Source organism: Ictalurus furcatus, chromosome 13 (assembly GCF_023375685.1).
Source record: "Ictalurus furcatus strain D&B chromosome 13, Billie_1.0, whole genome shotgun sequence".
NCBI lineage: Eukaryota > Metazoa > Chordata > Actinopteri > Siluriformes > Ictaluridae > Ictalurus > Ictalurus furcatus.
The window spans coordinates 12,983,426-13,010,148 of record NC_071267.1 but is presented as its reverse complement, the minus strand read 5'-3'; the positions used below and the strand labels follow the sequence as shown (position 1 = coordinate 13,010,148).

The 26,723-nt window shown below is 37.0% G+C and overlaps 2 protein-coding genes across 4 annotated transcripts; both read right to left on the bottom strand.

The window, feature by feature from the left end:
• Nucleotides 1-2,237: 2,237 nt before the first annotated feature.
• Nucleotides 2,238-5,135, bottom strand: hoxb8b (homeobox B8b). Its single transcript, XM_053639641.1, has 2 exons — nucleotides 3,777-5,135; nucleotides 2,238-3,508 (listed from the first exon to the last, which is right to left on the bottom strand). The coding sequence occupies exons 1-2, from the start codon at nucleotides 4,186-4,188 to the stop codon at nucleotides 3,201-3,203; spliced, it is 720 nt and encodes a 239-aa protein (XP_053495616.1). The 5' UTR covers nucleotides 4,189-5,135; the 3' UTR covers nucleotides 2,238-3,200.
• Nucleotides 5,136-8,782: 3,647 nt separating this feature from the next.
• Nucleotides 8,783-19,784, bottom strand: ttll6 (tubulin tyrosine ligase-like family, member 6). Of its 3 annotated transcripts, XM_053640515.1 has the most exons (16): nucleotides 19,654-19,784; nucleotides 16,813-16,974; nucleotides 15,909-16,063; nucleotides 15,672-15,710; nucleotides 15,416-15,534; nucleotides 15,200-15,330; nucleotides 14,931-15,087; nucleotides 14,665-14,808; nucleotides 14,369-14,454; nucleotides 14,027-14,252; nucleotides 13,688-13,866; nucleotides 12,108-12,296; nucleotides 11,791-11,947; nucleotides 11,183-11,437; nucleotides 9,282-9,564; nucleotides 8,783-9,136 (listed from the first exon to the last, which is right to left on the bottom strand). In XM_053640515.1, the coding sequence occupies exons 3-16, from the start codon at nucleotides 16,060-16,062 to the stop codon at nucleotides 8,898-8,900; spliced, it is 2,358 nt and encodes a 785-aa protein (XP_053496490.1). In that variant the 5' UTR covers nucleotide 16,063; nucleotides 16,813-16,974; nucleotides 19,654-19,784; the 3' UTR covers nucleotides 8,783-8,897. The 3 variants fall into 3 exon arrangements, with proteins under 3 accessions (XP_053496490.1, XP_053496492.1, XP_053496491.1); XM_053640517.1 differs by lacking the exons at nucleotides 16,813-16,974; nucleotides 19,654-19,784 and having other exon boundaries at nucleotides 15,672-15,744; nucleotides 15,908-16,024; XM_053640516.1 differs by lacking the exons at nucleotides 16,813-16,974; nucleotides 19,654-19,784 and having other exon boundaries at nucleotides 15,672-15,712; nucleotides 15,908-16,024.
• Nucleotides 19,785-26,723: the final 6,939 nt, after the last annotated feature.

Below are 26,723 nucleotides of genomic sequence, written 5' to 3'. Positions count from 1 at the left end.
GACTTCCTGTAAGAATAAACACTTAGACTATTTCCGACATTTATTGGGGCAATAAAGCAGTATAACCCAAAAGCGACCTATGGTTTATCTAAGAGCCTCCCAAAAATAGGCAATATCCTTTCTGTCGCAAAGTGCAGGGTAGTAAATGGGGTAAAAGTAAGGCAGATTGGTAACTTATTAATTAACTTTTTTAATGAATATTTGAGAGCGCTTGTAGTATCAAAGCGGTAGTAAAGAATGCTCTCGAACATTCCAACTCTGATTGTACATGATTGCATATAGGGAAATAGCAAATAATACGCAATACAATTTTAACAAGTGCAATTTGGCTGGTTTCCATATCCTAATTGAAACACATGATGAGTTGACTACAGAGCACGATGAGGAAGGCGAAGTGTAAACAGATATTAAATCAGGCTTCGAATATCTTATAGCTTCAGAAAAACATACGCCATTCTTTGTGATCTTTTTTTTTTTAGTTATCGAAAATGTAACATTTTTCCTAAAATTGGGTTGTTATTCAGTGTTATTTTGTTTGGTAAATAATTATATAGTCTATTAATTATTCAAATAAAATCCACATTTAAAAGTAAATTTTTCTTACACACATTATGTCCTGCTTACATTATGAAAAATATAATTTACAATATTTCCAAATAACAATGGCAATGTTACGTTTCTGTTTCATTAATGCATCATTTTGGGTTAGGATTCTATATATAAAGAGAGACATGAACATAAACTTTTATTTAGACATAAACGTCACCGAGCTCACCACGAAGACCGTTATTCGAGCATTTGTAATATATATATATATATATATATATATATATATATATATATATATATATATATATATATGTATATATATATATATATATATATATATATAGTTGAACCACAAAAGTAAGACACAATCTTCCAGTAAACTTTCGCTGGTTTTCGACAAATGTATTTCATATACAAAGGCTTATTTATTCAGAAAGGAGTATCCGTGTAACAGATTTTGTAATATTTTTAAATGTTATAGCGCTTATTAAATTTCAGTCAAATTATATGTTTGCAGGGCATTTTAGAAAGCATGTTATATAGTTTAGAGGTTAACCTTCTATTTTATACAATTATATTTATGTTGAGTTTTGCTTTCTCATTCAAATATAATAATAAAACTTTTCTATAAACCAACAGCAATAATAATGAATTGTTGTTGTTGTTGTTGTTGTTGTTGATGATGATGATGATGATGATTATGTTGCTGTCATTGTTATATGAACATAATTACATATCATATATTAAGTGAATTATAAATAAATTTAATTATTGTGACGACAAAATATCAACTTTCCCACGTAATGCTCGTGTTTTGTTTTGGGTTTCTGTGATAGCTACTTGTATTTCTTAGTGGGCAAATTGAGATTAAACTAATGTTGCTTCTCGCATCCGTTGTTGATATGCAGATAAATACATTCAAATGAAAACTATTTTAAGCAGGCTTTCGTGTGTTATGTTTTTGTTGTGTTTGTGTTTCTGTATCTACACTGTTCTCTCGCAGCCTTGCATATAAGCCGAATGTTTACTGGAACACTTGAGCTTTGCACTTAAAGGAAGTTAAATCCTTCCTATTGTCTATTAGAATGTCCTGCAAAAACGCTCTTAAAGAAAATAGGATCAAATTAGGGTTTAAGTTTAAGTTTTAGGATTTTGGCTTCATTGTATTCTTAGACCCTGTTCTACTGTATGTGTACTAGCATGAGGATATATTCTGAAGTAGACTAAAGGCACATAGGCACATGTGTAAGTCGCTTGGGATAAGGATAAGGACTAAAAGCTGTCAATTTAAATATAATGTTTAAAAGTGTAAAACCTATGGGTAGAGTTGGAACTGTAACAATTTATAAATAAGAGTCATTAACAGTTTTCATACCACATAATAATCCATAATGACTAAGGTTTAATATTAAAATGAATAGTTTGCGTTTTCATCGCTTTCACACCTTAGCTGTTTCCAGTAATTCCCAGTTTTATTTCAGCCGAGAAGCTAAACTGTGGGCCTAAATAATAACTCAAAAGTTGCAAATTGTAATATTGTAATATATATATATATATATATATATATATATATATATATATATATATATATATATATATATATATATATACAGAGAGAGAGAGAGAGAGAGAGAGTAATAAAGGGTATTTATATATACATTTTAAACACTTTTTTATTACATCCGGAAACGAGCAAGCTATTACAAAAATGGTAACAGTGAACATAAAGGAATCTTTATTGTACTTTTTTTTACACAAACAACTCCAACCACAAACAATAAAAAAGACAATAAGACAACAATCAAGTGTTCTCGCATATATTTATATGTAGGACAATATCCAGCATGGTATGGAATATTTAAACTAGGTCACGCATTGCGTTTGCCTTGTAATGGACTGATCCAGTGAACTGAGTTACTTATAGGTAGTGTTTATGACATATGATAAGCCTGATTAATCATTATTCTCATCAGTCAGTAATCACAAGTGCGTATTAGGTAGCCTATAGTACTGCAGTAACTGCACTCATGTATCCCCTGATTATATTCAATAAAATAGCTACAATTAATATAAATTAATATAAATTAAATTGAAGTGTTAATTTGAAGTAAAAGTCGTGCAGTAGTTGAACGGGTATCAGCGCAGTTCTTGAACAATCTTTATAGTAACAATCGACATAATAGACGGAACTGAGATCATGGTAGCTGTAGTAAGACATGGGCTTACTTCCCCATACCACAGAGAGCGAACACACACACACACACACACACACACACACACACACACACACACACACACACACACACACACACACACACACACACATACAACTGCCAACTATCAACGCTTGGCACTTCTGAGGTAAGAACGATGAATGAAATAGGCATATATCCACATTTTAATTGATCTATTATTAATAACAAAATCATTATTATTATTATTTTTATTATTATTATTATTATTTCTTGTTATTATTTATTTATTTATTTATTTTTATTATAATACTATTACTGGCAATGATAAAGGTGTACCTCGTTTTGTTAGACAAGGCTTAATAAGAGATCAAGTGCTTACATCACATTCTTATATCATTTCAGCTGACTACAGAAATGTTACGAAACTAATCGGAGCTCGATCTGTAATTCACGGAGTTACGCGTCCTCGGAGTCCGCCACTTCTGACGTACGTTTTCCTGAATCATCGACGCATTCACATCTCTGCCTCTCAATCTGCTCCTGCTCAGCCCTGCTGCTCGGGAACTTGTCCTTGTTGTTCTCTTTCTTCCACTTCATGCGCCGGTTCTGAAACCAGATCTTCACCTGGCGCTCGGTCAGGCAGAGCGCTCGCGACACCTCCACGCGCCGCTTGCGGTTCAGGTACGGATTAAACAGGAACTCCTTCTCCAGCTCGAGCGTCTGGTAGCGGCTGTACGTCTGTCTGCCCCGCCTTCGGCCGGTAGCTATAGAATAAAAGAAAGCACACAATGAAGTAGGCTATAAGACTAGATCTGAACTAAAATATACTAAAATATCTAAAACATGTTCACTGTGACCGCTTATTTCTTTGCTTTGCGTACCAAAATGTGGGAAAGCTGACGCTCTGTCCAGATGGGTGTTATTGCCTAATTCGCCTGTCATAAAAGGTCTAATTGGGGGTAATAAGCAGGCCTACAACTGTTCTAAAGTGCTGTCAAAAGAGAATGGGGGTTTCCAGCGGTATCAGCTCACCTTGTGGTCGCATCCATGGAAAAAGCTGTGTTGGGCACGTTTCTGCGTTCTCCAAATCATCACTGATGTAGTTTGCTTTTACACTGTAGTCCCCAAATTGGGCTAAATCCGTATCTTGTGTGCCGAAAAAAGTCTGTCTCTGTAAGGCGTCCTGTGCAAAAAGGTTTGCTGCTGGCTCTCCGTGATATTGGCTGTGCTGGTACGGTGCGTGGGAGAACGTAGAGGCTCCGTGGTGATAAAACTCCGGAAGCTGGGCTGTGTGTTGAAATGTAGATGCTGTGCTGTGTCCGTACAACACAGACGGTCTGCCTGCAAGCTCCTGTGTGTACCCAGAACACTCGTAGTAGTTTGGACGCAGGGCGTCGCTTCCTTTGAATTTGCTAAAGAGAGAATTAACGAAATATGAACTCATTTTTTCTTCTTTTCATCAACTTTCTTGTAATAGCTCTATGAAAAATTAGGTTAAACCAGCCCTGGTTTCGGAATGTCTTAAGCCATACAGTCTTGCTTACATATATGCGCAAATGTTGACTACTATACTGTAAATATTCACGCAGCCGCTTCTGAACAAATTTCCCCGCGAGTGTAATCAAATAGCATTTTTAGTGATGCGGTTTCATAAAATAGTGGTTTTCTTCCCTCCTGCAGAGCTCTGCAAAAAAAATTTGCATTTTCAGTCTCACTGACTCCTTTTTCATTGGCCCAGTCATTTCCAAACAGACAACAGCGCGCTGATGTTAGCAGAGTGAACAGGGAGAAAATGGAAAAGGAGAGAAGGAGTTGGTGATGTGTGGGCAGAGGGGAGGTAGAGGGAGGGATGACACTGCTGGAAAACGATTTCAGTGGCGAAGGCTCATACGACACATACAAAATTCATAGTCTATCCACAAAGCCGTTTTTAGTCTATAGATATGCTCTCGTCTGGCTTAAAGAGATAAAATATTGAGGCTAGTCATGGAGTTGCAAATTTACTCCATGCAAGTAACAGATACAATCGTGACATAAGGGCCTATTGATGTAAACTTTCATGTAGGCTTTCAGACCCTTGAAGCCTACATTGAAAAGTATTTTCAACACTGATCATACGAACTTCAGTTTCAACCAAGACAGGTTTCATCAGGAAACCTTTAAAACCAGAATGGTTTTAAACCAATCATGGTTAGGTTTGCCGACACAGATTATGTCATTATATATTCTGTTCACTAATAGAACTAATAAATTACGATATCCCTATGTTTGGTATAAAGCTCATCATATGCACAATTTTGCTCAGTTATTGGTTATTACGCTGTTTGGTAAACAAAACAGCTGAACAAAATACCAGTATCCCAACAACGTAAATAATAGTCCCAGTTAGCATAAAATTCAGTGCTTTTCACGTGACATATGGAGTGAGTTACTGTTGTGCTGTACTGTTATACAAAGAAGAAAATTAGATTTAATTTGATGTTCATTTGCTGTCTTCAATTGTATTGTATTCAAATAATCAATTGAATAAATTTTCCTCAGGAAAGATGGTTTGTCTCTGAACATGAATTTAGATCAACGCTGCCGCTATGCGATGAGAACTGGTAGTGCATTCAATAGGGCGAAAGGAAACTCACAACGAGTTCACTATGGATTACGAAGCTTTTCGACATATTTTGTACATTGTTCTCGTATTCATTTGGATTTTTTCCGCGTTTCACAAGAAAGAAAGAAAAGTGGGTCTGTATTCCAACCACGACCATTTAATAGTTATAAAGTAGGAAGCAGGTAGTATATATTTTAGATCCACGCAACAGTGATCAAACGCCTTGACACAACTCCATGCCATCTGTCGATGTACCGTCTGTTAACTGGTATTTTGCTCCCGTTTGTATTCCATTTTTGCTCCGTTTTTTCTGTTTCGTTTTTGGGTATAGCCAGCACTTGTGAAAGAGGTTGCCAAAAAAGTCTTTCTAGTGCCAATAATTTTTTTTAATCTAGTTTGTTCTTTTATCATCTTTAGTGGTTCCAGGTTATTATCGAGACTGGAAGCTGAAATTTTAAGTCTCTCCTAAACCAGCTAATTTCATCAATAGCTGACCTGGGAATAGGTAATAATGTCTTTAGGCTACCGACTCCACATTTCCACATGATTCTATTCTGACAAGAAAATAGGTTTCACAGCCTGTGCTCTTTCTCAGTCACTAGGCTACAATTTTTTACTAAGCTGTGTTTATTCTGACAGTGTCCGTAAGGTGAATTACTCACTCGGCCTCTCCTTCTGATGCGGTCAGCGAGTAAAAAAAGTTTTCAAATGTGTTTTTTAGTCTGCTGAAAGGGTAGACGGCATCTTTAGATCAATTTCTCATGTAGCCATTTATTTGAATGGATTTTGAATGCTCCCTGCTGTCCATGATTTCATCTAATGTATGACATTCAGTAAGAGAATCTAAGCTCTCTCTGTCTTTTCCCTGCAAATGTGTGAATTATTATTATTATTATTATTATTATTATTATTATTATTATTATTATTAACTGCTAATTTTAGTTTGAACTTAAAAAGGTTAAATAGTAACTGATCTTTAAAGACACCAATTTAGTATGAAAAGTGATTGTCACATATAACAGCTGGAAATTCGCACACACATGCACGTGATACATTTTCAGCACCAAATTACCAGATAATATGCTAGATTATCCACGTATTTTTAAAATAATAGTAAATCATTTAAATGTGCTAAATATTACTTATTTATTTATATCTTAATGTTTTGCTACAAGTGAGCAAACCGATTTAGAGAAACTCTTGTACGTGTGCACTTTTAGAACGATTATTTAGTGTTGTAGGCTACAGGAAGCATATTTGAAAAGCTGTCTTATAGCTAAACAAGTATCAAAAGAGATTTGCTTGTTTGGTGGTTTTATGTATATAGACTTATTCTTTAGATTATTATTATTATTATTATTATTATTATTATTATTATTATTAATTTATGTCTAAACAGAGGTTTCCAAAATATGTGTATAGTGTATTTGATACGTAGCCTACGGGGTTTTGGGTTTGTTAGTATGAAAAATATGGCCTAATAGGATAATTTCGTTAACATTATTATTATTATTATTATTATTATTATTATTATTATTATTATTAATGTATTTTAAATTTGGTTCATTAATATTTTAATCCTAAAGAAATCTTGATATAGCCCTATTTCAGTAGCCTACAATATACTGTCCACATTAGTCAGACAATCACAATTCAGAAAGATGATGAAAAGGGCTTAGGCTACAAGCTCAGCAGAGGGACATGAAGTGTGGGTCTGAAGGATCTGTACATGGCACCACGGGGAAATCTAAAACCCATTTGTAGATATACACTCATGTTTTTGCACTGGGCTTTTGGGATGATTTTACGGGTGTGCCCTTCCGTGCACGGTGGGTGCACAATAATATTATTTTCATTTTCACCAAATTAAAAAAGACGTGTCGGTAGTGCTTCAAAGCATTTATCAATAAAATAGGAATTAACTCAACGATAGGTAGGTTCATAAGCAACGCGTGGTCTTCTCACATGTAATCTAATTTCTGGTATAGATTAAGGAAAGCTATTGTTCTGCAGCATACCCTAAAACGAAATATTTCATAGTTCGCTGTACCACATTTAAGCTGTAGGCTACGTGTATAGTTTACGATAAAATCATGCTTCAGATGGTTAAGCATGCAGTGAACTAACACGGGTGCATAAAAAAGGCCTATATCACAACTCACAAACAAAAGATAAACTAAACTCTGGTAACCTGGGGAATCTTTTTCGACTTCTCCAATATTTTCTGTCATTAATCCAAAACTTTCATCCAACACAGATTATCGCTTTCTAAAATCTTCAAGTCTACTTATTACATGACGGTTGAAATGATCAGCTATATTCCGCTGCATCTGTAATTCTGCGAAATTTAGGTACTAGGTCTAAAAATCCCATATCTGCCTAATTTTTTTGGAAAATTTTATTTCATCTACGTCTTCTAATGTCAGTGGTGCTTTAATTCTTACTTTGGCTTCTTAAACTACAATTAATTCAAATAAACCACAATCTAGGCTACTGAATAGTAATAGATATATTTAGATAATAGAAAGAAACCGGAGACTTTTAATATTAAGTAAGATTTGACAAAGCAGTATCTTTATAAAAAAAACAAAAAAAACTTTTTTTTGTTTATTTGGGGGAAAAAATATCCAATAAGCTTATATCACCATGATGTTGTGTCACAAAAATACATCTTTTCTTAATTGTAAGAGATTTTATAGAGTTGTCTCAGAATACCTGAAATGTGCTGTGTCATGTTCTAGGTTTTATAACGTAGGATATTACATTTCATATATTTCACTTATTTATTTATTTATTTATTTATTTATTTATTACTGATTGTCTTTTCTTATTTTGTGTCATTTTCTTAACTGCAATTCCAAATTTTTAGTTCCCTAAAGAAGATTTTGGACCATATCTTTAACTTTTTGCTGTTGTTGTTGCTGCTGCTGCTGCTGCCACAATAAACTGAATTATCACTTTCTAACAAAAAGTTCCTATCACATATTGGTGAAATTTAGAGTGAGATTTTGTTAGTGCCACCAACAAATATGGCAAAAGGTCCATTAATGGCAACCAGATGGCATCGCTCGGAAGAACCTTAATGTTATTTGATTACACTGAGTGTCACTACTAAGACTTTTGTTAGGTGACTTGTACTTTTATAACAAAAAAAATAGATAAACACAACAGAAAATTAGTTGCCCACAATTCAACTCAGAAAATTTTGCAAGCAAATAACTGTTTTTAAATATTTTCTTTGCTTTCTGGTTCAGAACATATGATGGATCACCTATAATTGATTTATATTCTATTAAAATATAATGTAATATAAAATATAATATTTTAAACAAAAATATTCATAAAAAATAAATATGTCACTTATAACCAGGCCATCTTATACTCCAAAAACAAGTACACAATACCTGAACAAAGAAAATCCCAGGCTCTCAGGTGCACTAAAATATATTTGTATTTCATATACATACTGACTGGGAATTAAAATACTGCACAGAGAGAACCCTAGACTGGGTTGTTGAGCAAGAGGGTATCCCACATCAGTTGCTGTGTCATTGTTGAGAGTTTTTGCAGTGGCCTTTGTGGAGAGTGTAAGAGGGACCTGGACGTGGGAGCAGAGGAGCTGAAGTGGAGACAATGAACAGATTCTGCAAGGCTTTACAGTCAGAGGACATGGGATCACAACACAGTCGCCTCGAAGCCAGCTGTTGCATAGTCATTATTGAAGCCCGGTTCCTTGACTCCAGAAGGCATGATCTAATACTGCCCTGTCTGGCAAGAGGGCTATTAACTGGCAGAGAGAGTAAAATTAAATGTTTACATATAAGGGTAAAGTTACATTTCAATTTAAATTGTATGGGCAAAACATTCAAAATGCATGCTAACAGACCTAAAGGAGCCCAGAAGCAGGGTGCTATCAGTTTAAATTTGCTTACTTGTCCAAGGTACCCAATGTGCACTAGCAGCCTTCCTGTGATCTGGAAGTGCTTGCTGCTCAACATTTGATGCTGTCGTTGTTTCCAGGTCAATATGTTGGAAGCTGGTTGGCTCGCTCAGTATGGGCCGTGAAGGCCTCCAATCACGTAAATTCAGTGGTGTGCAATGCTGCATGAGGTTAGAGTGCAAATACTGCAGGCATGGCTTGTCTCCTGGAGGAACTCTACCCTGTCTAACAGTACATGGTAGTTTATGCCTCCAAAGCTCTGTCAGAGTACCCAACTGGATAAATAGATGAAAGCACAACAGTGTCACATTATGTCACATAATGTTTTCTTAGCTACAGCAAAAATATACATACTACTACTATTACTAGTATCAGCAACAGCAGTAATAATAGTAATTGGTACAATAGTAAATTGGACAAACATGGTGATTTTATGAGAAACGGCTTGGAAGTTATAAGCAAAAATATGCTTTTTTTCACAGCTTGTGAGCACTAGGTGGCGCTGTTCTGTGCAGGTACCTTCAAGTCATGGTGACTATGACATATACTAAGTTTGGTCTGAATATGTTAAAGTGTTATGGAGATATAGCCTCACGTCCATTTTGGTCATCAAAGTCAAATTTGTTTTCCCACCATTTGAGAACCGTTAGGCGAATCAAGGTGAATTCGTAAAAATCAGACAACCAGTCTTAGAGGAGTTCAAAGAAGTAGGTTTTCAAACATTTCAAAATCATGGACAGTCAAGTTCATAATTGTTATCACAGATCTTAGCATGATGCAAGGGATCGATCATATAATTTTTGACCACAAGGTGGTGTTTCACCAAACATGCAGCTACCCTCAAGTGATGATGCCAATGACTTATATTACGTTTGGTCTGACTACGCTAAAGCGTTAAGGGGATATAGTCTCATGTCCATTTGGAGTGCTCGCTGTTGAATTTGTTTGTGTGTTAATCGAAAATGGTTTGGTTTATCAAAAATGTATTAATAACTTTTTGCCAGCATGGTCTCACAATGTTCTTAGCTAATTTTGGTGAAAATCATAACATTGTTCTAGGAGGAGCTCAGAAAAAGTAGGCTTACAAATTTCAAGTTTGGCTGACCATAATTGGTATCACTGTTCTCGACATGACCCAAGGAATCTATCAAGTCAATATCAATTGTTTTGTCAATATCATGACAACAAGCAAATGTTATTAGCAGTTTTAAAAATTCTATCTTATGACCGCAAGGTGGCACTGTCCCGAAACTTTTTGAATACCTTCAGGACATCATACCAAGACACATACCGAGTTTTGTAAACCAATCAAGAACGGTTTGGTCTTTCAAAAATCTTTTAATAACTTTTTGCCACCATGTTCTCAAGATGATCTGAGCCATTTTTTGGTGAAAATTGGACAAACCGTCTAGGTCGAGTTCAGAAATTTTTATGACAGAAAATAATGTCATTATGCATTCAAATCCTCTTGAGCCAAGGAATCAGGGGAAAAATTAGTTTCTAGGCCTTATGGTTCAAAAGTTATTAGCATAAACATAAGTCGTAATTTGAGCAGTTAGTGGCACTAAAGGATTTCAGATATAGACCCCAAATTACTATGCTTAATGTTGCAACTATCCTCTATCTGTGTGCCAAATTTCATAACTTTCCCACAAGTAGTTCTATGGGCTGCCATAGACTCAAAAGCGGAAGAAGAACAATAACAAAGACAACAAATGGACACAGTAGGTGCCTTGGCACCTGCGGTACTTGGCCCCTAATATAATAATCTAAAACGTATGATTTTTATGATTTTTTAGTGCCAAGTACAGTTTTCTACCTGGGTCCAGGCATTTTTCTGTCTAGAATACTTCCACTGATATTCAGGATTATACCTTTCTGATGTTCTCATACCTTGTTGATACTGTCATGTGTGCTGTTTAAAGACACATTCACTTGTTCAGGTGGGTGCTTGGTGGGATCAGGCTGTGACTGGGCATTGTTTAACAACTGATAAACCTGATCAACCACACCCAAGTCCCAAAGCAACTTTTTTCGTTGGAGGAGTGCATTAACTCGTTCTGCCTCCTCCACTTCCTCTTCTTTTGTCACATCCAAAAACAAGGACGTCCTTCCCGCTGAAGTTGGAATAGGGGGCATGGCCTGTGGCTATACAAAATCCAAGAATTGATAGGATAGCAACTATGGTTAAACTTGAAAGTTTTAAAACTTTATCTCATATGAAATATACATTTTAATTATTTGAAACAATGAAAATAACATTCAAATAACAAACACTAATTCATTCATTTTATTCATTGCTTTTGCTCTTCAATGAGACATGCTCATCTATCACAACATTTTGTACCCTGTCTAGTGGCCGATCAATGTAACACTTGGAAAATGCCTTGAATTATTCTAATCATCAAACTTAAATAATAAAAAAAAAGTACCTACTATGTACTAATTAAAATAGTTTTTACAGATAAGCAAACAGAATAGCATGATAAAAGATGGCTCACTTCTTGTTCCGAGCTTAGTTTGGAGTGTTTGTGGTGAGTTTGCTCTTTGCATGGTTTGGCTCTTTCTCCTGCAGATTCTCCTTGTAGATCTTTGTGATTTCCTTTATACTTTCGTTCTTTCTGCTCCTGCTTCAGACGCAGATCCTGCAACTGCTGCCTAGATGTACATGCGCACGTACACACACACACGCACACACATATGCACACACACACACACACACACACACACAGTAAGTCAACACTGACATTTCATATCTTACTCTTCCTAAAAAGGCTTCATCTATTTTGTGAAGAAATGTAAATGCATTAATACTGACCTAGAACACTCCTCCCTTGCTTTAGAGGCTGCAGTCTCCTGGAACAGAGAGCTGCTGTGTTTAAAATATTTCTCATATTTCTCTCCTCCCTCTGTGGGGTAGATTAGACGGAATCCCCCAAGGTGATTGGCTTCATATCTCTGCATCTGCTCCATACTGGCAGCCTGGGCCTGCCGAAATTCCTCATTCCTGATCACAAAACAGACTAGTAGCTACACAGAGACTAAGTAAATATAAGAGAAATACACTCACAGAGCACTTTTTGCACTCTGAACAGCCTCAATTTGTTATTGCATGGATTCTACAAGATGTTGGAAACATTCCTTTGAGATTCTGGTCCATGTTGACATGATTGCATCATGCAATTCCTGCAGATTTTTCAGGTGCACTTTCATGCTGCAAATCTCCCGTTCTACCACATCCCAAAGGTGTTCTACTGGATTCAGTGTGGATCCAGTGACTCGGAAGACCACTGAAGAACAGTGTACTCATGTTCATGAAACCAGTTTGAGATGACTTTTGCTTTGTGACATGGTGCATTATCATGCTGGAAGTAGCCATTAGAAGATGGTAAATTTTGGCCATGAAGGAATGCAGATGGTCAGCAACAATACTAACATAGGCTGCAGCATTCATGTGATGATTTACTAGTATTAACAGGCCCAAAGTGTGCCAAGAAAACATTCCCCACATCATTATACCACCTCCACCAACCTGGACTGTTGACACAGGTTGGGTCAGGTTGGGTCCATGGATTAATGTTGTTGGCAAAATCTGACCCTACATCTGTGTACCTCAACAGAAATCGAGTGTTCAACTGTCCAGTTTTGGTGAACCTGTGCCCACTGCAGCCTTGGCTTTCTGTTCTTGGCTGCCAGAAGTCAAACCCAATGTGGTCTTCTGCTGTTGTAGCCCATCTGCCTCAAGGTTTGATGTGTTGTGCATTCTGCATTTTGCTTTTCTGCTCACCCCAATTGTACAATAGTGGTTATCTGAGTTACTGTAGCCTTTCAATCAGTTCAAACTATTCTGGCCATTCTCCATCTACCTCACTCATCAACAAAGCATTTCCGTCCACAGAACTGCTGCTCACTGGATGCTTTTTCTTTACTGCAACATTATGTGTAAACTCTAGAGACTATTGTGTGTGAAAATCTCAGGAGATCAACAGTTACAGAAATACACAAAGCAGCCTGTCTGACACTAACAATCATGCCACAGTCAAAATAACTGAGATCACATCTTTCCAGACTCTTTTCCGGACTCCCGAAGCTGCTGTCTGTATCTGCATGATTTTATGTATTACACTGCTGCCACACAATTGGCTGATTAGATAATACCATTAATGAGTAGGTGTGGAAGTATTCACAATAATGTGCTCAGTGAGTGTATATATAGTCGTGATGCTTTAGTTCCATTTGCTAGTTACAGCATACTAAGTGAAGAACACAGACACATAAAGTCATAATGTGACTTTCAATTCTTAATGATACTATAATTTTGGAATGTGAATATGTCAAATGTATTGCTGTCAATGTTTACTGTCACATTAGCTGTGTGTCAAAATGACACTGAAGTACCTGGACTCTCTGGAGCGTTTCTGTTGTAGTCGTTCTTTCACCCTACGCTTCTCCTCTTCTGTGATCTTCTTGCGATCACAAGCCCCCAGGTTAATCATCACCAGAGTGTCATACAGCAAGTTGTCCTTCACCTCATGGTCCAAAAGAGAGTCTGTGGTGAAGCTAGGAGAATGATTGACCTACACACAGGTAAGGGAAAGTCAAAATACTAATGCATATATGCACATAAGGATACAAACAAAAAAACACACAGACCTGGAGAATGTAGCACTATGGCAAGAGCCAGAACAAATTATTCATACTTATTATATCAATTAAGTCTTTCAATAGAAAGTCCACCTCCAATAGCCAGGGCTTCAGCCGGTAGTCCAGCAAGACATCAAAGCCCAGGATCTCAAAGCAGGCATTGCCCGTTGTATGGTTGGGGAAGCAGGTGTGGTAGTTGTGTTTGAGTATTGGATGAGCTGAGATGAGGGTCTTAATGATCACATCATCAATATCTGCCCATACCTTCTGTGGGTCATAACTCATGGACTCCAGATACTTGTTGAAGGCTGAAAGCTTCCTATGAGATAATTATTATTTTTATCAACAAAAAAAGGAGAAATATTTCAGGACTAAGAAAAATTACAATTTTAAGTACATGTAAAAGTCTCTGTTTATTTACGAAAAAAATACTACCGTTTGCTTCCCCTGTCATCATCATGAACAAAATTCTCACTGTGCTTGTTGATGGCATAGTTGGTCAGGTGCATGCAAACATCATCCTTCAAGGAAAAGGGTGGAGTGACAGAGAGAAACTTTCTTAAGCAATGCAAATGGAACATTATGGCATATTTGATGCTTGATATTAGTGAATAGTTTATTTTTATTACAGTGCAATAAGAACTGCTAATAGGATTTCCATGTTCAATATTATCATATTTTTGCAAACATTATACAATTCTATTGGGTTTGAGTTATCTGCTGCCTCTCACCATAGAACTATTGGTGGGCTCACTGTACTGGTTGGTGCAGAAACGAGCCAATCCCTCATTGTACACAAAGATGCGGAAGGGATCACAGCTAGTCACCAACACATAAATGCGCAAGTCAAACTTGAATCCATCTATTATAAATGGCTATGGAAAGAAATATAATAAGTTAAAAAATCAGAAAATGGCAGTTTGATTCAAGTGTATATTCGCAGAATGACAAATGCATAAAAATATATTTTGGCCTTGAATAGCCATGCGTGTCTTACCTTGGATATATACACCTGGCAAATCATGTGTTCACCTGGTTGTATGTCTTTACTGGACTTGCTGAGAAAGATACCACGACCTTGGCAACCTGACTCTGGTTTGCAAATATAGGTTTTATGCTTTTTGGCTCTTGTGTAGGCTTGAAAATCACTGTTACTGAACCATATAAGTAAAAAAGATAAAGACAAAGTTATTAGCTAATAAGAATACGCCAGCATTAGGTCCACTGACATTATGGATATAGCGTTACTGCACGCAGAACACTTACTCTGCAGGAAGGCACCAAGTGCGGGGAAAGATGCTATAGTCTTTTGGAAAGAGCTTCAGCATACGGTTCAGGTTTCTTGCAAGGAGGTCTTTCCTACATATCTCATTCATTCCAGGAAAATGGTTGATTTTCTGCACAATGGAATCAAACGTTAAGTAAAATAAAGTAGAGTAAAACGAATAAGACAGTGAGTGGACAAAGATTAAGTGTAAATACCTGATATCGCTTCATTTCCATGACTCTATCCAAAGAGACTGAAAAATCAGTCCAAAATAAGGTCCAGTCTTCTCCTTCCCCAGCCTCTCGCAGACCATATTTGCGGGCAGCACGACGCACTTACAGTAACGAGAAAAAGCAGTAGCTTAAGTTGTCATGGTATCATTGTAAGCAGCTATGATCTAAGACTTAGCAAATTCTGAAAACAACATGTATAATCATACATTTTAATCCTACATCTGGAAGTGAAACTTACCACTCTCATATTTACAGTTAGTGAGATTGATCCACAATCATCTGAAAGAAAGGAGGCAGGCAAAGGGACAGACCTGTGCATTGCTCAAAACATAGTAAAAGAGCTACTGTATATTGCATTGACAGTGATATGCAGTGGTTTTCCATTCTTATTATTGTTCTGCTGCTCATGGTTATACCGGTAACACTGTAACACAGCAACTTAAACAATAGCCTACTGTAATGTAAACAGCTAACCTCTTCTTTTTTTTCTTCTTCTTCTTGTTTCCTGTAAGGTTTGAGGTACAGATTTCAACATGACCATCACTGCCCCAGCCCTCTCCCTCCTCCTCTGCATTGGGCTTGTATTGAAAAGAGTCTTGGGGCTCTGGACCCTCTACAGGAGAGTCCATGCTTAGAGGCCAAAAGCAACACAGAAAAAGTGTTCAATAAAATAAGTGTTAAGAATGTTATGATGTCTTATCTCTGACTGAGAAATTAAAATACCCTGTTAGATGTTACATCCTAACCCTAAAAATCAGTCAACTAGGTTATTAGTTTGACTTGTGTAATGTAAATAGGAACATATGTTACTCTTTCCTTTTTTTCACAAGTGGCAGTCATACAAGCGTGATCTTGAACAGAGGAAAATACATTGTGTTGCTGTCACAATTGATTGTTATTATTTATGGGAAACCAATAAAAATGTTATTCACAAAAAAAAAGAAAGAAATATGGGGCACATGAACAGGCACAGACATCTTGGCCAGAGTTGACTACAGTTACAAGAGGTTGTCGAGGGACATCCCACCAAGCTGTGGGAGGCCTGGGTGCTAGGTAACTGTATTTCGATCCAGTGATCTGGATAACCCTGACCTTGGCTCTTAGCGTACCTGACCTAACACAGGGGTAATATTACCACTGAATATTCTGGTTCATTTTAAAACCTGTATAACCTGCTTCTATACCTAGCTCTCTAATACATTACCACATCTATTACAGAAGGAAAAGCCACAAACACAGGTAACATACATTACAACTATTTAACAATAAGCCTATCATACTTAGGTGAATAGAAGTATTCACATGGTGCTCAGTTCCTTGCACAGTCTATAACCAAAGCTAACACTGAATGTTAAATCGATCAAACATTACACACTTACCTGTGGAGCTTGAGAACAGGGAGAAAGATGCCTTTCTAGCACGTAGCAAATTACTTCTCTGTACAACTCAATTGTTCCTGTTTATCAGCTCATGTTGCTATTTTCACTCCTGGGGAGATATATACTGGGCCACATGTATGTCTCAGAGCTGGCACACAGTCCCTGATAAAAATAAACAACTTAATTTGGTTTGTGCAAGGTTAACACTCATACCAAAATCCTCATGATCAGGTAACAAGAGAGACATAATAAAAAACAAACACAGAATATATATATATATATATACACACAGTATCTCACAAAAGTGAGTACACCCCTCACATTTTTGTAAATATTTTATTATATCTTTTCATGTGACAACACTGAAGAAATGACACTTTGCTACAATGTAAAGTAGTGAGTGTACAGCTTGTATAACAGTGTAAATTTGCTGTCCCCTCAAAATAACTCAACACACAGCCATTAATGTCTAAACCGCTGGCAACAAAAGTGAGTACACCCCTAAGTGAAAATGTCCAAATTGGGCCCAATTAGCCATTTTCCCTCCCTGGTGTCATGTGACTTGTTAGTGTTACAAGGTCTCAGGTGTGAATGGGGAGCAGGTGTGTTAAATTTGGTGTCATCGCTCTCACACTCCCTCATACTGGTCACTGGAAGTTCAACATGGCACCTCATGGCAAAGAACTCTCTGAGGATCTGAAAAAAAGAATTGTTGCTCTACATAAAGATGGCCTAGGCTATAAGAAGATTGCCAAGACCCTGACACTGAGCTGCAGCACAGTGGCCAAGACCATACAGCGGTTTAACAGGACAGGTTCCACTCAGAACAGGCCTCGCCATGGTCGACCAAAGAAGTTGAGTGCACATGCTCAGTGTCATATCCAGAGGTTGTGTTTGGGAAATAGACGTATGAGTGCTGCCAGCATTGCTACAGAGGTTGAAGGGGTGGGGGGTCAGCCTGTCAGTGCTCAGACCATACGCTGCACACTGCATCAAATTGGTCTGCATGGCTGTCACCCCAGAAGGAAGCCTCTTCTAAAGATGATGCACAAGAAAGCCCGCAAACAGTTTGCTGAAGACAAGCAGACTAATGACATGGATTACTGGAACCATGTCCTGTGGTCTGATGAGACCAAGATAAACTTATTTGGTTCAGACGGTGTCAAGCGTGTGTGGCGGCAGCCAGGTGAGGAGTACAAAGACAAGTGTGTCTTGCCTACATTCAAGCATGGTGGTGGGAGTGTCATGGTCTGGGGCTGCATGAGTGCTGCCGACACTGGGGAGCTAGAGTTCATTGAGGGAACCATGAATGGCAACATGTACTGTGACACACTGAAGCAGAACATGATCAGTATGCAGTATTCCAGCATGATAACGACCCCAAACACACCTCCAAGACGACCACTGCCTTGCTAAAGAAGCTGAGGGTGAAGGTGATGGACTGGCCAAGCATGTCTCCAGACCTAAACCCTTTTGAGCATCTGTGGGGCATCCTCAAACAGAAGGTGGAGGAGCACAAGGTCTCTAACATCCACCAGCTCTGTGATGTCGTCATGGAGGAGTGGAAGAGGACTACAGTGGCAACTTGTGAAGCTCTGGTGAACTCCAGGCCCAAGAGGGTTAAGGCAGAGCTGGAAAATAATGGTGGCCACACAAAATATTGACACTTTGGGCCCAATATGGACATTTTCACTTAGGGGTGTACTCACTTTTGTTGCCAGCAGTTTAGACATTAATGGCTGTGTGTTGAGTTATTTTGAGGGGACAGCAAATTTGCACTGTTACACAAGCTGTACACTCACTACTTTACATTGTAGCAAAGTGTCATTTCTTCAGTGTTGTCACATGTTGTGATAAAAATCCAAAGTAAATCAAAATAATTAAGTATTTTAACATCTTCAAAATAGACAACCTTTTTGCCTAGAATTTCAAGAAATATATTTCAAGTTCTTGACTAATCACCCTGAGATGCTCTTTAAACAGTATTAAAGGACCTATGCTGGACACTTACTGGCTGCTTTTCAGAATAGTTTGCTCCAAGTCATCCATTTAATTTTTTTTATTTTTTGGTAAATAAAATGTTAGTTTTCTAAGGAAAAAAAATATATATGTTGGCACAATTATATTGTTGTCTACAACACCGATTTCAAACATTTAAACAAAAACCTTTTTTAAGATTTAAGATTTTTAAGATCATGAGAAACATTTCAGTCAAGTGTCTCCAAACTGTGTGTATGTGTGTGTGTGTAAATACATATATACATATATACATGTACATATATATATGTGTGTATATATATGTGTGTGTGTATATATATATATATATATATATATATATATATATATATATATATATATATATATATATATATAGGAGACAAAGTAGGAAAGAGGAAGAATCCCTTATATTTGTCCAAATAATTATTGTTATTTTTAAAATTAAATTAAAATTTAAAAATTATTATGTATTTATTTTTATGCTTATCTGTGCTGGAACAAACAGCGTTTTACTTTTAAAAGCCGGTTAAAATATTGAACTGAGATTTAAACAGTAAATGAAATTTGGGTACAAATACAAATGGGCAAACAGCTGGTGTCTAAGACTAAAGTAGTTTGTCCAAAAAGTATTTTTTACGTTAAGGTCCATTTCAACAAATAACTAACTGAGGCAACGTGGCGAATCAACAGTCTATTAGGCCTATATATTCTTGCCATATCTTTAAAACGTTTATAACGTCTTGCTGTAAAGTTACTTTATAAACCATTGTACAATACTCACAAGCAGAAAGAAAAAAGATGTTAAAGTAGCCTGCTACGTGACAACACACATAACCAACCTACCTGTATCACATTCCCGGCGATGTAATAACAAAAAACCTCCCAGCATTAGCGTGATCACCCACGCTTAGTGGTGTATTCACTGTTGCTATAGCAACAGCACAACGACTTGTAAACAGATGAGTCACGAGTTAAGTAACACAAATTAACATAATAACAAATTTATTAAAGATCACTGTGGACAAAATACACACCTTCATTAACAAAGAGTCGCGTAAGAAAAACGAACCGTGAATATTTCTCATTATTTCTCAGTGTTTCCGAGTCCGAGTGTGTTAGGTCAGGCGCGCACAGAGCTGTTCAATCACTTTCCGCGCTCTAAAAATTCGCATGCTTAATTTTTTTTTTTACATTAAAAAAAATAAAAATAAATAATAATAATTATTATATATATATATATATATATATATATATATATATATATATATATATATATATATATATATATAATCAACACTGTCATGTCAAACATTGTAATACAAACGTTTTTTGAACGTTTTTTGCACGGGAGCTTCGATTCCCACCGTGGCCCTGTGTGTGGAGTTTGCATGTTCTCCCCGTGCTGCGGGGGTTTCCTCCGGGTACTCCGGTTTCCTCCCCCAGTCCAAAGACATGCATGGTAGGCTGATTTGCATATCCAAAGTGTCCGTAGTGTATGAATGGGTAGGTGAATGTGTATGTGATTGTGCCCTGCGATGGATTGGCACCCTGTCCAGGGTGTACCCTGCCTTGTGCCCGATGCTCCCTGGGTTAGGCTCCAGGTTCCCCGTGACCCTGAAGAAGGATAAGCGGTATAGAAGATAGATGGATGGATGGACGTTTTTTGAACATATCTTGTATTTCCAGTTGACGCACTAATGATGAGAACTCCGATTAATTGGGTCAGATCATTCGAGTCAGTTCACCAATAAGAACCGATTCTTTTTGCTCCCAAACGGATCATTGTCATTTATTCCTACTGTAAAGATTAACCAGTTTAAGCATTTGTGACAGTAAGGACACAATAAAGGTCAATTTATTTATTTCATATTGCATATTGGTTAATTGAGTCTTCTGAACTAATAAGTCACAACTTAGTCTTACTATTTATTTTTACACACACACACACACACACACACACACACACACACACACACACAAACAAACAAACAAACAGAGGTTTTTCAATCTACAGTAATCTGGCAACCTGTGAGCATGATTATTGTGTAATCCATCAGTTTTAATCAAAAATGTGAATTAATCAACAAGAAATGTTTGCTATCTGTCAAAGGCCTAAATAACTTTGAATGTGCTTCAATCATGAAAATGTTAGTGCTAACAGTGCTGACAATATAAAAGACTACAGGTGCATCTCGAAAAATTAGAATATTGTGGAAACGTTCCCCCCCACCCCCCCCCCCCGTAATTTAATTTAAAAAGTGGAATTTTCATATATTCTAGCTTCATTACACATAAAGTTCAGTATTTCAAGCCTTTTTTTTTGTTTTGCTCTTGATGATTATGGCTTACAGCTCATAGAAATCAAAAATCCAGTATCTCAAAATATTAGAATAAAGAATTTATTAAATAAACTTTACTAATAAAGAACTTATGTTTACATTATTTAATGTGATATTCTTTCCCAGATATACCAAAGCTGTGATATTCACTTGTACATTTATAATACTATGACTTATTCATCGCACTATATTGGCTTCTAGCTAGCTCTAACAGCTGCAGAAATTTCATATATTGGCATTAATAGACATACGAGCCCAGAAAAAGCCACGCAACATGTAAAGCAGGCGAAACTTAGGTCAGTTCGCCTCCTAGTGGATCACATGTTAGTTTACACAATATTCTTAATATAATATATTAACATTGAATGTAAATTAAATATGTACATATTAACAGTGTAGTAACTATAATTGCTACAGCTTCAGGACTACCTGAGAATTGCCATGCACATTTTTGCACGCAAATCTCCATCAGTGAACAGCTGATAACTTCAACAAAATAGACTTGATGTGAACACTAACCTGGTTAGACAATTACACTTTTTGACCGTGAAGTACACAGTTATAGAAGAAAATTATTTATAATGGTACAAGCTGCTTTGTGACAATGTCCACTGTTAAAATCGCTTCACAATTAAAACTGAATTGAAATGAATAGTACTTACAGTTTCCAGAGAAAAAGTATTCATAACACCAAGTTGGGAAATAAAATGTAAGTAAGTAATGTAAGTAAAAGCCTGCTGGATTGGTGTCTGGCAGGGAAATCAGTGGAACATATAGGTTTTGCTGAATATGAAGAATACATCATCTTCCCCAACGGACACCAACTTGTAGTTCGCTGTATTTGCTGCAAAACACACAGAGAAGTGATGAGATGAAGAGCTCTTCAAAGTACAATAATTATGGATGGTCAGAAATTATACTTCAATAACACTATACCAACTGTAAGTATCTTCTTACCAGGAAGTCCATGAAGTTCATCTGCATGACAAAGATGACAGCTGATTCTGTCTGGATGTGTGAATTAAACCTGCTTAAGGTACAGATTATAATTACATGCAGAGCATAATTATAATTACTCAACAATCTTTTGGAACTGAGCAATAGAAGTGCTGAGAATTTTTTTTTTTTAACTCTAACATTACAAACAGAATCCAAAGGAATTAAATATTAAATTCACTGGTGCCAGGAATTGTGGGATGCAAATTTATGTTCCAGAGAAAATAATGATAATAATGAGGAAGATGTTTTCTTTTTCCGAAGTGACTTAAAAGTGAGTCAGAATGCAATCCAAGAATGGAGCTGAGGAGTTGAAGAAAATTAGCACAGAAAATGCCACTTAATCTTACAATAATAAAATAAACAAACAAAAAAAAACTTATTTTGGGGGTAGTGTTATCAGAACAAGTACAGAGTTCCCATTGTAATAGTTGTATAACATTTAATAAATGTGACGTTTTATGTTCAGCAATTATATATTGCTACATATCAAAAAGGTGACAACAATTTGAATGTAGGTGGTATAGTCCAACAATATTTAATTACTTTTGTTAGACGCCAATCAAAGGTGTGCCAGTATGTGTCTAAGTCAGTGCTGCCCAAGCTTATCCAGAAAGGCCCGGTGTAGGTACAGGTTTTCATTCTAACAAAGCAGAAGCCGGGGTGCACTGTGACTTAATGGTTAGCACGTTCGCCTCACACCCCCAGGGTTGGGGTTCAATTCCCGCAGCTGAGCGAAGTTTCCTCCGGGTACTCTAGTTTCCTCCCCCAGAGACATGCATGGTAGGCTGATTAGCGTGTCCGTAGTGTGTGAATGTGTGTGTGATAGTGTGTCCTGTGATGGACTGGTGCCCTGTCCAGGGTGTACCCCGCCTTGTGCCTGATGCTCCCTGGGATAGGCTCCAGGTTCCCCCGCGACCCTGAAAAGGAGTCTATTGAAGGATCAACTGATTAAAGTGGTGGAATCAGAGGTTGATTGGAATGAAAACCTGCAGATAGGGTTGGACACGTTGTAGAAGGGAATTTATATGCAGTAATGAAATGAAGCATCTTATGAGACACTGTCAGTTGCCCTGCACTCTAAGGAATAAAGCCATGGAGTATCTAGAAAACAGATATCGCAGGCGATGTTTTGATGAAGTTAAAAAAAACGTTCCGAATGTGTTAAATGTATTTATGATGCAATTGGTGGGGGGCAAGGTGGCTTGGTTAGTACATTGGTTAGGGCAAGGTTAGTACATTTGTCTCACACCTCCAGGGTGGGTTGGGTTTGAATGCTGCCTCCGCCTTGTGTCCAAAGAGCTTGCATATTCTCCCCGTGCTTCAGGCGTTTCCTCCCCAGTCCAAAGATATGCAATGTAGGCTGACTAGCATTTCCAAATTGTCTGTAGTGTGTGACAGGGTGTGTGATTGTGCCCAGCAATGGGTTGGCGCCCCGTCCAGGGTGTCCCCTGCCTTGTGCTCCAAGTTCCCTGGGATAAGCTCCAGGCTCCCCTGTGACCCTGTGTAGGATAAGCGGTATGGAAAATGGATGGATGCTGCAGTTAATACTAATTTGACTTCAGGCAGAGTGCATCATCCTACACAGCAAATTTGTTAAACTAAACTATTTAATTGTACGGGATATCTACAATGTATTGTATGACAATTCATATCAATAACTACCCATTTCTTCTGATCCCTATAGGAAGTTGTGGCAGCGGGGGCGTGGTTTAGCGGAGAATAGGAGGCGGGCTCCAGGAGAAGGAGCGTGCTGATGGTTGAATGGGGTCACCTGTGTGGGATTAATAAACGAATGTTATGTGTTTCACTGAACGGTTGAGAAACGATGTGCTGAGTGTCTGAGAGTTAAACGTTTGGAGGTACCCCAGTGCTGAAAAGCTCTCGAAAACAAAAAGAAAATAACAAAGAGCCAAGTTCAGCTATCCCAAGCCTGGATCCCGTTTCTTTATTTCCCTCGAACCGAAGGTAAGTGTTACACTGATGCTGAAACCTATTCTTGAGGAAACACTGCGTGTGCTTGATTGAGAGAGGCACTGTGGAAGTTCAGACCCCCATGTTTAAGATAACAATCTCCGATGGAGCCATATTTGGGGGTGCTTTTAAAGGAATAATTCTGTCAATAATTATTTTAATACTAAAGCAAATATAGTCAGCCAAACAAGATCATATTTAGTGTCATAGATTTGCTTGTTTACATTTGCACTGGAGCTTTGAGACTAATGTAGCTAACAAGAAAGAAAACGTCACAGAGTCAGTACTATAAAAATAAAAAATAAAAATTATGGCTCCTAAGGAGGTATTTATCCGAAAAGAATGAGCACTGGCATTAACATTGTTGGCTTTAGCGTGACGTTTTATTTTTGAGTTTATACATGGTTTTATTTTAAGACAACATTTAGGCTAACATTTATTTTTTTGTGCAAACTCCTGTTGTTTTTTTGTTTGTTTGTTTGTTTTTTTAATTATGCGAATTTTTATATCCCTTATTTGATCTGTGCAGTTCTCTTTTGCATTGTGAACACTTTGCTTTTCAACAAGGTGATGAGTAACAAAAGAGATTTAAATGTGCAACTTCGTATTTGGGCAAAGGTAACAACAAAGTTGGTCAGTAACAAAGCTTGTGAAAATTTTCACAGAATTTTTCAAGAATGACAAATTCAGGAATTCCTCCATATTGATTGTATTGTATAAATGCACAAGAAAAAAGATACAGGGCTTCAGAATACTGTAGTGGAAAAAATAGGATGGCTTAATGAATATATTGGGAAACCTAGGTGATGCTGGGAGACAAAATACAGTCATACATCACCATTCTGTACATATTTTGCTTGTCTAGGAGAAAATGACCAACTTAAGAATTCCTGAGTAGTAGTTTTGTAATGAGTTTATTCTGTTTGTTGTCTTCTCAGAGATTTGCTTAATGGTTGGTAAATACAAAGTGCAATGTGGCCAATGTGGTGTTCTGAGCTGCTACCCAGAAATGATGGCTCAAATCCGACTAGTAACACCGCAGATACACTGACACTTAAATAATACATGCATTGATTATATTTATGAGAAAGGACATGTGAATGATGGTGGAGGACAGAGGACCTAGCCTTTTTTATTTAAAAAAAAAATAAAAAAATTATTCATTCATTGAGTGCCACAGTGCTATTTATAAGTTAATTATTGTCTGCTTCTGTCATATTTCTATAATCTACATTCTGGTTTTCCAGTATAATTATTCAGTTTAATTTCAGTTCAAGTTTATTTTTATTGCAATTTTAACAATATACATAGTCAGAAAAGAAGTGTTACAGAAGCCTGGATGTAATTTAGATTTTTGATGAGCAAGTTAGCATACGTTCTTATGATTTGAGCGTGAAGTTTGTGAAGTTCCACAAACATTTAGGTTTGCTTATTTAATTGGCTTTCAGTATATGGCAAGAACAGTAATAGTTTTTTTTTAAAGGATGTATCACTTTAATTATATTTTTTAAAATAAATGTAATTGTCCTAAATATATGTATTATGGTACACATAATTGTTTAATCTCAAGCAGGCATTTGTGGCATTACCTGACGGTTCATATTTTCTGTTATTCAAAATCACTCATGGTTTTCTTCCCCAGGGGCTTCCTGAACCTAGTGGACTACTGATATACTGTTCACTACTGAGGAAAGGATTCCGTCAACATTCTGATACATTCTATTACTAAAAGTATGTGAACACCTGACCATTAAATTTCCTCCACTCCACACTTTGTGCACAGAAGCAATGTCATGGTGGAACACTTTTGGGCCTCTTAGTTCCATTGGAGGCAAACTGTACTGCTACAGCATACAAATCATACCCTTATGTGCTTCCAATTTTATGGCAACAATTTGGGGAAGACCCTCATCAGTATGATGGTCAGGTGGCTATGTAGTGTCCTTGGGAGAAATATCCACACAAATATAGATCCACACTTGCACACATACTGTACATACTAAGAACCAGTTCAGCACTGTACTTTACTAAAAGTATTTCACTTTCTGTAGAGTTTATGCTTTTATTCCATAACATAAATAAAAGCAAACTATACTACTTTTACTCCATTACTTTCTGCATGTGAAGTTATCAAGGATTCTTAAGTATCATGCTGCAGTAGGAGAAAACATGATTGGCTAAAATATCTGAACAGACATGCTTTCAAATTATAAACCAACTGTATTGCAGCACACCTTTCAAATGGCTGTGTATTTACAGTAGCATCCAATGATATGCATTCCCGCTCAAACAAAAAAACAACACTGGTCTATAAATACAGAGATGAAATGCATATAGTTAAGACAGACCTCTTCTTTCTTGGGTGCATGTTGCAGCTAATTCTGAGCGTTTCATCTTTATAGATGAGTACGTTTTGTTTAAAATAACACATTTCAGCAGGAACAGGTCAGTAGATGCCACTGTAAATAGATAAAACACAAAAGGAATATTTTCACTTCACACGTCTATCATACTTCATAAAAATATTTAACTCCATGCATTTTTAGAACCAAGATTCTGAGTATCCTATTCGAGAAACACGATTTCATGTGTCTACAATGCAGT